The following is a 13063-nucleotide window of genomic DNA, read 5'->3' as shown; positions in this document are numbered from 1 at the left end:
GAATTTTTGCCAATCTCATCTGGTCACCCTATTTAGCTGGCTTCATCGACATATGCTCATAAAGCTCCGATACCAAGTCATTGGTTTGTTTTTAATATACTGCACGAACTAATGGCCATGCATTTACAATGTGTGACTAAAAACAGGCTTCAGTTCAGGAGGAAAAAGGCTTTTTCGCATCGTGTTAAGCAAAACGAAGTAGGCCTACTCATTCCCATATAACCGAGTACAATGTCATCTTCAAAAAGATGTAAAATGCACTAAAAGTGCATTTTTTTTTTTGTTTTGTTTTTTGTTTTTTTTTTACAATGGTTTCTCACTATTAATGTGAAATACAAAAAAAAAAAAAAAAAGATGTTTTGCAGAATGTCCAGACTGCTCTTTTCCATAATAAAAGTGGATAAGCCCTTTGCATAACTGGACAAAACTGTCACTTGAATGGACTGGCACTGAAAAGGCGGTTTACATTTTTTTTTTGAAGGAGAATTTTTTTTTAAATGATTATAAACAAAGAACACGAACAGTTTCAGTATTGTGTCAAACATAATGCGATTTAATGTGATTCATATCAGTGTTTTTAAACGTTAATCACAATAACATTATAACACTTAAATTAGCCTTCCTAAAACAAACCAGTCCACTGTTTTAAAATGCCATTTCCATCACCTTCATTTCCATCACAAAATTATATCAAACACAATCAAACATTTGGTGGAAATTACACTTATGGGAATTTTATCACAGAACTGACCTGAACCGAATCCTACTGGTATGCATGAATATGCAAATTGTGGACAAATTAAATGTGTATAGCCTATTTAACATTCTTAAAGTAGACGGCCAACGTAGGCTACTGCAGGCTACTTGCACAATATTTCATAAACCGCTATATTTAACAGAGACAGATAACAGAAACTGAGATATCTACATTACGTACAGTAGCCTATCTACACGCCTGATGGATGTTTGTATCTGAGCGGTCCACGCGTCTTGCTGTAGCGCACTTCTGCCCTCAATGACGCGCGTGACGGGCAGGAATTCTCACGCTCTCGCGCCTGTGTCGCGTGACTCCCTCACGCGCGCGCACCCGCCCGCTCCGAATCCACGGACTGAATGATGCTCGCGGAGCGTGTCCGCGCTCCCCCGGCAGCAGCAGCAGCATGTCCACAGTAATGAGTGGCTTATTGAATATGGCGAGTCTCGCGGATTTCGAGCCGCTCGCAGCGGTGATTCCCGCCACGAAAGTTGAGATCACTGTGTCGTGCAGGTGAGTGCCGCGCGTGGCTCTGTCACTGGTGAATCTGAATGCTTCTGTGTTTCCGAACACTCATGCGTGCAGTTTCAAATGAAATGATAATCTGAAGGCAGCATCAGCATTTTCCATAATGCATTGCAATTTGAATTACTTTTTTAATGTCCGTGCTTGCTTATGTTTTTGCAAGGCTCTGCATTTATAAAGTGCATTATTGGTGTTGTATTTATAATTTGCGTGCATCATTTGATTGCAAAACAATGATCTTGTGCTTAAATTAAAACAAATAATATATGCGTCAGCTATAAAGGGACATTTCAGTGATTTAAATCAATCGTTCAAAAATGTTAACACGTTCCACAAAGTCTATATATAATACATCATAAAGATGATAAATTATGATTTTTCATTATGATTATAATACAGTTTTATTTCAAGTGTATGATGCAACAAAATACATGATAACAGGATATCACTTGAAATCGGGTGTTATTCATGCGTTATTATTATTATTAATAATCTTTTTTTGCTTGACTGTATTTTAACATGGTTGTTATTATTTACAATAACATGCAACTGACTGTATGGTGTATTATACGGATTATGAATGCATACATAGATAATTAATTTTTTTATGTTATAATGCATATGCTGTGGATTTATGATGCATTCCATCAGACAGTTCTTCAATATTTCATAATATTTGCATCCATGATGCGTTGATGTTCTGAGAAGCAGTGAGTTTATCTCTTTAACTTCCTTCTGACTTCAGAATTTAAAACATGTGCTTTGTCCAAAGCTCAAAATGGACTTGCATTGATATGTAAAACTGCTGAATAACTGAGTAATTCAGTCATTGTTCATTATTAAAATGCATCTCTGTTCACACCTGAGGTGAGTGCTGAGAGAGCGGCGATCTGCTGTGAATATGTGAGCTGATCACGAGTGTTATTTTCAGGGAGGAGAGGTTTGTATGCTGGATAAAAATCACATTATTACACTGAAATTATATTTGTTTAACAATAAACGGAAAATCAACAGTTGATAAAAAAATGAATGTTATGGGGACACCAGTTTTGTACAGCACTTGTTTTTATTATTCTTCATAAATTCTTATCAAGAACATAATTTAAACAATAATTAATTTCAGTACAGTACAGGTAAAAATTCATTCCTTTTTAAATTGGAAAATACCATGCAGTTTCAGCATTCAGATGTGTGTAAAATACTAACACCAAAGTTAGGCCTTAATAAATTACCTAAGTAAGTCATTGGTAGTTGTGAAGGTGAAAACAAAAGCTATTCCTGGATTCTGCAGTGAAGCCTTTGAGAGAGTGCTTGAATCGACTGATTGACTTGTTTCGTCTGAGCACACTGAAGCGGGACCCTCCGTGCTGGAGGTCGTGTCAATACACACCACAAGAGAAAGAGGCAGAGGACAACAAACAGGAGAAGAATCCTTGCTCTGGGCTTGAAAAACAATGACAGGAGTGATTGATTGATTTCATCTGTCAGTCAGAATCATAAATCAGTCAGCTGTAAGCCATTCAAGAGTTATAAACATTACAAAACAGAACATTACATAACATTGCATAAACAAAAACCTCATGTTTATTTATTAACAATGAATTAGGCAGGATGCGAGTATGGTATATTTTCTGTCTAATTCAAACCCAATAAATAAACATGAACATTTTTAAATGCTACTGTTAAAACCTGTTAACCTTTTTCGTAATATAATAGAATATAGTATTTTTCAGGTTTTATTTGTGGGTTTTTTTGGCCCTAACACAACATATCTCTTACTATTTTTCTGCAATCCTCTTATTTTTCTGAAAGTGGCCATTAAGAAAACTCTTTTACCCTGCAAACACAGAATGATATTATATAATTGAGTGTTTACTTTATTAAACATATTTTAAAAAACCCTCCTTAGCGGATGTGATGTACAGAAGTCTGTGATTTAGAATCAATATTGATTTAATCTGCTTTCAATACTGTCATAATGTCAGTCTTGATGACACTATTTGCTCGTCAATGTGGTGATCTTTACAGAGCGAGAGTTTTGACTCGGGCTTTCCATATTTAAGCCCCTCAGGGGGGACGTCCTCATTAGTGCCACTAAACTTTATCACACTTCATGCTTTAATTACATTCCTCATGAATTATTCCTCTGTGTTTTACCAGCAAATATGAATGCGGAACGAGTCCAGAAGAGGAACAGGGATAAGCATTAATTAAATTAGTAAGAGGACAGGGAGTGTCGGTGGATATGATTGGCTGCTGGGCTTGTTTATGATGGAGAGCGGCTGATGTGGGCGGAGGCTTCCGCTGTGCTGGGATTTTAAATGGGAATGTGCTGTTTCACAGGGGAACAGCCGTGTAAATGTTTCATGAGGATTCTCGTTCTGGAGCATTTCTGTACTCTAGCTACCGTGAGGTTTCGGCCATGCACTTTAATGGCTGGATCTGACTTTTTCAAGTGGCACATGGATCTACAGCGCAGGGAGGGGAAACACATGTTCAGTCCTTGACTTTAACCTGTAAGATGCATAGAGCACACTGGAACACATAGTACTTTTTTATATATTAGAGTAAATGTAATAGGTGAAAGAGGTTCGGCTGACAAAAAAATCCCTGTATGACATTTTAATACGAAATAACGTGAATTTGTTTGTTTGAATGTGTTTGATTTACGAAAGCCTTCAAAAGACAGAGTGATACGTATACAAATATACAAATAACCCACTGAGGGATAGTTCATTTAATTAATGTGTTCATTAGTAGTTGATGCGATGCTGAAATGTTGAGAAAGCACTGCAAATTGATTTTGTGAATCCAGTGGTCAAATGCCGTGTGGTCTCTCAATTCTCTGTGTTATTATAGACATTTGAGGGACTGGTCATTGTGTAAATGTCAACAAAACTGGAAGACTTTCTGGGTGTTTATTATAGAAAGGAACATTTAAAAGATAAAAAAAAAAATAAATAGGGAGGACCAATAAATTAATGTGTTATGATGCAGTTTCAGTTGGGGTTATGTGTTATTGGTTACATATTTTTACTTTTAATACATGTATTGTGAATTATATATTAAACTGGGCTCTTGGTTATTGGTCATACACTGTTTACTTGTATGCTATTGATTTTAATATTTAGATGAGTCTGTGGCTCATTGGTTATATTAATTTTCACTTTTGGGTTATTGGTTATATTCTGTGGCTATTTGTAGTTATGTTTATGGAGTATATATTAAGGTAGGTTTATGCTTAATTGGTCATATATTCAGTTGGGTCTATGAGTTCTTGGTTATAATATAAATGTATTTGGGCTTATATGTTGTGGGTATGCTTATGTGTATGATTATATATTTGTTTGAAGTTTTAACTTATCGGTTATATATGCAGTTGGTGTTTTGGGTGATATATTGAGTTTGGGTTATATGCTAACAATTACATATTAATTAGAGCCTATGGCTAATTGGTTATACATTCATATGTGTTCATTAGGGGTTACACGACTACTGATTTCTACTAGTCGATTTTTTATTTTAAAAATACTCAAGTTACTCGACTACTCGTGGTTCATGCTACTGTAAATGAAAAGACTTTTTTTTTCAATAAACGCTTATTAATTTATAGCCTTATGCAACAATTACATATATAAATTGTCAAAACTATTATGACATTACATATTTAAATTTTCATGTAACAGTATCTGTATTTGTGTCTGTAACAATCACAAAAAATTTTGTATCTGCATTCGGATACAACGTCGTACAGTACTTGATAAGACCGTTATGACTTTTTATCTTTTTTTTCATAGTTATCGGTATGCCGTGTTAAACTAAAATAATTATTTATTTCTAAAATAATATTTATCATGCAAGCAGAGAGATGACATGACAAACGTTTAGTGATCATTTGAACACGACTGAATCCATTCAATGCGCACATTTTCATTACATTAACTCTTTAAGCAAGTCTTAATGTTTAGTGAACTTCACTAAACAAATGTGCGTGCGTCGTGCAAACCAGCAAAAGATAAAGATGCAAACATGTAGGCCAAATAGACAATGTATCCCTATCTAAGCTGATTATTAGCCTACTCTAACTGATTTGTTTTTTGATTGCTGTTTGATTGGTGAGCGCGCTGTGCTTTATCCATTCATTCGTATCATATCGTAGCCTAAGGTTTTAAAGCATTGCCTTTTAAATATATACAATAGAACGAGTATGATGTATTATTATAGGTAATATTATTCTTGCCAAGCTCTGATTTCTGAGAGATGCACGGAGAGACAACAGCGATGCTGTGTTTGATTTGCGCTCTTTTCATTCATAAAGTTTACATTCATTCACTTCACACTCGTGACTTTAGAGGTCTGTGTATAATATTGCGCTGATCCCCTGGTTCACCTGTTATCTAGCAAACTCCGGACTGTGCCAGCTTCAGCCGAGTATTCAGGCAGAATTATTCCTTGTCTCTTATTCATTTTTGAAGCCATTATCCGTGCCATTCAGAATAAGGTATTCGACTTCAGGCACACCCCTAATTACATCTTTTAATTTTACATGCAACATAGATAAGGTCATAGAAAGTAACAGCTCCTTGCAATATTGTAATCCTAAAATTCACGTCGTACCTGCAAACTCTTTGTACGCATTATGGTTAATGCATGCTCGAGTAGTCGATTGTTCCGACAGCGCCGACTAGTGGTTGCAGTAGTCGATCACGCGACTACTAGTCTATGCAAGCCCTAGTGTTCATTGTTACATCCTGTTTACAGTTTATGAGGTGAAAATTAAGTTTTTTACAATATTTATATTCATTTGATGTAATGATTCACTCAACTCACGATTCCATTCGATTCACTATGCGATTCGAATCAGGATTTTTTTTTTTTTTACAAAATTAGATTTAAGAGAAATTATAAATTAAATGTGTCCTTTTATTATTGCTGCACGTTTCTTTGTGAAACTGAAATATAACACTATAATAATATACTAATATAGCACTGGCATTTTTGTTGTGCTCTTTCCAATCCTGATCCAAACAAAGATGCTGCATACATGCAACATGAGCAGTTTTTAATCTAAATTAGATTGTATTATTTCGAAGTTTGAAGCAAAAAAAGAATGGTTTGACAGTTTTCAGTTTTGTGAAATTATACATAAAAAATATCAGCATGAAACAGAAACAGCAGACGAGCTGAATTGAGGTTCGGTTTATTGAGGTTTTACTGTTATTGATGCAATGATCCACTTTTCTTTGCACAATCATAAGAGCTCAGTGAGATTTCCTTCAGAGATCCACTGCCTTGATACTGGACTGATAGAGCAATATTACATTTCTTTTTCTCACAGTTACATTGATACTTCAGGCACTGCTATTTGTATTTATTTATTGCATTAAATCTATTCAGTTTTGTACATTCATATAATTTCCTACAGTTGAATTAATAAAGAACTCATCTAAATAAGACTAATCTCTGAAAATGAAATTTCTCAGTTCTTCTGTGACACACAGTACAAAGTGATCCCTGCAAGAGAGGTCGAAAGTTATATCACAGATTCACTCTCTCTCCTGAGACGCTTAGTCTCTCTCATGCGCTTTTCAATCACGAATCAATTATGATACTGTGATGCTTCGCAATGCATTGAATCACAATGATGTATACTGCATCTTGGGATACTTGGCAATACCCTGCTTGAATGTTAAAAATGAATGAAATGAATAAGTTAACAGATGTAGATTTAAAACCAATTAAATGTTTCCACCAACATATTAGACATGAAGCTGAGGACATTAAAGGAGCGGTTTTCAGGAAAATGTATTAAAAACGTACTCACTCTCAGGCCATCCAAGACATAGATCAGTTTGTTTCTTTATCTGAACAGATTTGAACAAATGTAGCATTGCATCAGTTGCTTACCAATTCTACGGTGAATGGGTGCCGTCAGAATGAGAGTCCAAACAGCAGATAAAAACATCACAATAATCCATGAATAATCCACACCACTCAGGCCCATCAATGAATTGAAAAAAGAAAAGATGCGTGTTTGTAAGAAACAAATACAAATTTTAAATCATTGCTTCCAAAATATGAGTCCATAATAACAATTCATCTAGTGCAAAAAGTCCATCCCCTGCTTTTCCATTACATCAAAATCCACCCACATATTTGTTTTGGCTTGTAAACTGTGTTTGATTTGGGCATATTTCTCTCCTGATTCAGACAACCTTTTTGAATGGGTCTTTATTAACTCATATTTCTTTCTTTCTTTCTTTCTTTCTTTCTTTCTTTCTTTCTTTCTTTCTTTCTTTCTACTACAGAAACCTCTTGGACAGAGACACCTTCTCAAAATCTGATCCAAGTAAGCTTTTTGGTACACATTACATTATAGAATCTTATTAATTTAGTCTATCATGCACTGAAATATTGGTACAGAGATCGGTTTATCTGAAAACACTAGCTCATCTAAAATAACATTACTTAAACGTGCAGTATGGAATTTTTGGCCACCAGGGGTCACTCAATCAAAACTATAACATGAGACGTACTTTGATGACGTCGGGAAAGAGCGTAGGCTCATGGGAGTTGTTGTTCATTGGAACACGCGCTCTTTCGCTCGCCACATTCCTCACTCATTTTAACTGAGGCCGGCGACACACTGGATGCGTGGCGCAAGCGTCTCAGCTGCGTGGCGTGTCAGTTTTTAATTTGGCTCCCATGTTAATAGGTTAGAGTTTGCAGACTGCCTGTGTGAGACGCGTGTCTCAGGCGCGGCTCGAGCCGCACGGAAAACGTGTGCATGCTAGAAATAGAACGGACGCCTATTTTTCACGCGACACGCACGCATGTTGGAAGCGTTTCCAGGCAAAATATAATAGGAAAATATGTTTATATGTAATTTTGTACACAAATACATATTAATTCATGACATTTTGATGTTTGAAAGTCTATAGGTTGACATAAATTCAGATACAAATGTAATTTTAAAAATAAATAAATAATTATCGATTTTCAAATATTGCACCTGTCAAACATAAGTCTATTTTGCCGTCAATACTGTTGACGGTGTCCTTTATCAGTAGGCTTTATATTTATGTTCAACATGAAGTATAGATATTGTTGTCATGAAGACAAGAGCCTGGTCTGTCGGCGGTCTCCCTCTATGTCACCTGCATCAGCAGCAGCAGCACGCCGCGCTTCTGACACGCAGCAGAGACGCCACGCAGCCAGTGTGTCACCGGCCTTAGTATTTTGACAATCACGTATTTTCGAACGGAGAGATATATGAATTATCAGACCCCTATCAAATCAATATTCCATCTAGCTAGTAGTAATATATGTTAAAAAAAACACGGTTGCCTTTCGTTAATAATTATAATTAGGCTACGTTTATACTATGATATCGAACAAGATAGTGAACTGCATTTGAAGCTACTTTATCCAGCTAGATATAGAACACATGTAGATTTACATTATACTCTACATGAGAGCTAGTCCGTCTGCGTTTTACACAAGACATCATCGTTTCACAAAATATACAGATAGATATAGTTAGCTGAATGGATGCATACCTGTTTATTAGAATGCAAGCATCTCTCTGTAGTTTCAGCTTGTCACGAAGCTCTCTCTATCTTGGAAATGCAACTCCAATATTTACCCATGTCTCGTTTCTTCTTCGTCCCAAAACCTTCTCAGGTCATTTATTTCACCCGTACGTTTGCGCTTCACAGAACGTGCAGGCAAAGCATAATCATGATCCATAACTAAGTTATTGATTGAGGTATAAATATGAATATAAACAATATAAATATAAAATATAATAGTCTCGATCAAGGCTAGCTACTACTTTTTCTTCTTTGTCTCGTCTTTGCTTCTGTTCACCTTTGTATTTTGCGGTTCCGCAGGAAGTTAGATAAACTAGAGGGGTCAAAGTTTATATGACGCCATAGACGGGCGACAAAACGGAAATAAAGAAACGTGCCGTGTCTTCTAATTAAACTATAATTTTCTCCGGATTTTAAAGTTCGTGGAAACTGTCGGGATAATGTAAGTACACAACAAAAAAATATATATAACATAGATATAGTGATATCTGCTATTTTTAAAGCAGAAAAATTACATATTGTGCCTTTAAAGGGGTCATAGGATGCTACATGCACTTTTCCAAGTTGTTTAAACTGAAACATGTGTTGGCACCCTATAATGATAAAAATCCACCCAGTGTTTATTTTTTTTTTATCTGCTCAAATCTTTACCCCTTTCTCAAATCGAGGCGATCTGAGATGTCTGTGTGATGTCACACAGACAGGCCCCTCCCACTATAGTTTGATTGACAGTGGCATTTCAGCACAGACTGGACTGGCATCTTACCTTAGACCCGCCCTGAGTGACTGTCATTAGTCCACCATTGTTTCGCCGCCGGACCAGATGTGTTCAAAGAATGTCTTCTAAGTGATTGAGGTAATAATGTAATAATTGTAATAATGAACATAGCAGTCTTCATTTACTCCTGACATCTGAGTCGCTGAAGACGCAGTGGATTACGTTTGTTTTTGAAGGGAATGTGCCCCTGAGGTACGTAAATGTGTCTATGTTCGCGCGAATCATTCGTGATTCAGCTTCACATCCAGAAGTGAGTATAAAGTTTTTTAATGAATCTTTGGAAATCATCTTTCCTAATAATGTGCTAATTAGCAAGTTTCATGATGAATGCAGCTAAAGTAAACATGCCCTCAGAGAGCGGCTAGGAAGAGGGGGCGGGGTCAGCAGAGCTCATTAACATTTAAAGGAAAATGCTACAGAACAGCTTACTCTGAAAAGAGCTGTTTTTGACAGGGTAAAAAAAGGTGTTTTTTTACACAACTATTGAGAAATTTTAACCAAACTATGTTACAGACTTTTCATTAAGACCCTAAAGAATCATATCAACTTGCAAAAAAAAAGGGCATCCAATGACCCCTTTAAAGCGGTCTAGGCCAAAATTGTGATAAAGTTACTGCTCATCAACAGAGCACTGATCACCGTAGGGAGCATCATTAGTGTGCAATATCTTAACTGCCTGCCTTAATTATGATGTTGTTTTATAAGAAATCTTGATTGCATGAAACCCTGCTGCATATGCATATTCTTTCATATGCAGGAAAGTATATTATTGTATTTTTGTGTTCATGTGTGTTGTGATTGCATTGTGTAATCAAGATGTTGTGGTCGGTTAACATTCACAGCTTTAATGAACATACAGATAAGTTTGACTGCAGGCCCTGCATTGTTCATTCTGCTGTATGGCTGATTACACTGACTTTTCTGACACACAAACACACATTATGTGCTCTAAAATATTTTGTTTTGATTATTTCTCTGCTAAGATTCTAAATTATATTTTCATCTTAAAATTGGGCCAGTTATATTGTTTGGAAAGTACATAACGTTTCAGCTTTCTTTTAAAGGGGTCATATTCTACACAACAATATTACACCCCCCCCCCCCCCCCCCCCCGGAAGTCAATTTAAAATTTTTGTTCAATTTTCATCAGCATAGGTTTCTAAATACTGAGTAGGTATTGCTATGTAAAAGTAAATATCATGTAAAAGTAAATGTCATGAATTATGCATATGACAAAACTATCAACTCCAAAGCATTCACAGGCTTGCAGAACATATCTAGTAAACTTGCTCAGTACAGCACAAGTCTGTGAAACATCAGTCACAATGAAAGAGCTTAAAGGGGACATCAGATGTAGTGATGCGCGGGTCGGGGTTTTTTCCAGCCCACGGGTCCCGCTTTTATGAAATTATTTGGCCCGCCCCAGCCCGCCCCGCAAATAAAGTAAAATTTCTTGACACGCCCCGACCCGCCCCGTGCATCGGGGACATCACTGAAGTTACATTGCTACTTAGACCTTCGTATCGTACCCTTATCAAAGAACCTAATCAAATATGAAAATATAAATATTCCAGATATTTAATATAGGGTATAGGTAATTGCACTATGATGGTTCGTTCGTGAACAAATTTTTTAGGTGAACGAATCATTCTCGTTTATGTAATCCACTGACCATAGACAAATCAGTTTTTGTCACAAGTGAATGCATTCGTTGATTTAAGACATAACACATAAGACACTCTTTTTCGCTGCTGGCGTATTTGTGTAATATGAAGAAATGGTCACTGAACGAATCAGTGAATGAATCATTTTGGTGAACGAACTGAAAATCAACGAATCTCTTGAAAGAATCAAAATTTCCACCACTAAATTCCATGCAGCATAAATGGATTTTTAAAAATTTTGTTTTAAGTGACCCGCCCCGCAATAAAGTGCCAATTTCATAACCCGCACCAACCCGACCGGCGGGTTATGATACAACCCGCGCATCACTAATCAGATGTCCATTTTCCTAGTTGGTATGATTCTTTAGGGTCTTCAATGAAATATCTGTAACATACTTCGATTAAAATTCCTCAATGGTCATGTAAAACAACTTCTTTTTTACCTTGTCAAAAAGAGCTCTGTGAAGATACCAGTTTCAGAGCATGTATCTTTAAATGATAATGAGCTACTGCTCACCTCCCCCCCCTTCTTCCGTGGGGGGTCTCTTCCCTCTCTCCATATATGGCTTGGAGGTGCTCTTCTTCAAATAGCTAGCTATCTATGTATCTATCCTAGCTATCTGGCTACAAATTTAAACATATTGCTGGATGACACAGTTACAGACTCAGACAGATGAATTGACTGCATGTATTCTTTTCAGCTTTTCTAAGCTGGCAGACATGCCAGAAACCTAAACTAAATGCAAAAAATAAATAAATAAATAAAAGTGACAATTTCATCCAATGTCCCCAATAAATCTATAAATGGCATGGTTTCGCCAGCAAATTTTTTTATTTTACGTTTACTTTTGTTAACACTATTGGCTAGGTTTAGGATCGGGTTTAGTAGGTGTTTTTTTTTTTTCAAACGCAATAGAGCATTAAGTTTTGCAAGCATTTTGAATCCTGAACCCAAGGTATACTTTCCTTTCGACATGCACGTTTAGCAATCATGTAGATCTCATTTGAACTCTTACTGTAAATGCATATGATACATGTAGGCTTGAAATAGTACATCAATGCAACAAGAAATGATCCTTCCCCTAAACACACCAAATACATAGCCTGTAATATGACATCAAGCGCTGTGGATGCCACACACACAGGCAGTGAGCGATGAGTCTATATTTAGCCGTCTGGAGTCCCTGATTCCAGCATCTTTTGGCCGGTGAATGTAGGGAGGAGTTGTAGTGCTGCATGACTGGCCCCATCACGTCAGCACAGCTTAGACTCAGCACATGTGCCGCTCCATATAAGACGACTCTCCTGCAGCACTGATGATGATGATGAAGTTCCTGGAATCTTATGAAGGGCTGGGGATTGTTTGTGTGTAATTGTACCTCAACTAAAAATAAATTATTCAAAAATAAATAACTAAAATCTAGAAAAACTCTGCACACATTCTACATTTTCTACAAACCCGTGAAATTAAAATGAACAATGACATTTTCACTTTATGTACCCTACGTTCAGTGGTTATCTAATACCAACTAGGCCTATGTGTAAATGTTTTTTGAACCTGTAGTTATTTATTCTCAGATCTATGGAACTGCATTCATAATGGGGTTCAGATGATAACTGATTACTGTCAGCCCTGTTCAAGACATCAGAGCTTAAACAGAACCAGCATGAAGCTGGTTAAAAGGTCACACCCAGTAACACACTATTCCAAAACTGAAAGAAAATCTTGGACTCCAATGAACCATGGTGA

General features: G+C 36.5%; 1 protein-coding gene across 2 annotated transcripts in view; it reads left to right on the top strand.

Moving 5' to 3' along the window:
* The first annotated feature begins 1096 nt into the window (after nucleotides 1-1096).
* LOC132133660 (copine-8-like) overlaps nucleotides 1097-13063 on the top strand; it is a 53245-nt gene continuing 41278 nt past the window's right edge. For both annotated transcript variants that reach the window (XM_059546554.1, XM_059546555.1), the window contains exons 1-2: nucleotides 1097-1267; nucleotides 7588-7628. In XM_059546554.1, coding sequence (XP_059402537.1) covers nucleotides 1161-1267; nucleotides 7588-7628 — 148 coding nt within the window. In that variant the 5' untranslated portion in view covers nucleotides 1097-1160. The remainder of the gene's footprint in view (nucleotides 1268-7587; nucleotides 7629-13063) is intronic.

This window comes from Carassius carassius, chromosome 50 (assembly GCF_963082965.1).
Source record: "Carassius carassius chromosome 50, fCarCar2.1, whole genome shotgun sequence".
Taxonomy (NCBI): Eukaryota; Metazoa; Chordata; class Actinopteri; order Cypriniformes; family Cyprinidae; genus Carassius; species Carassius carassius.
Note: the sequence above shows the minus strand (reverse complement) of the source record. Positions and strands in the feature narration are given on the sequence as shown.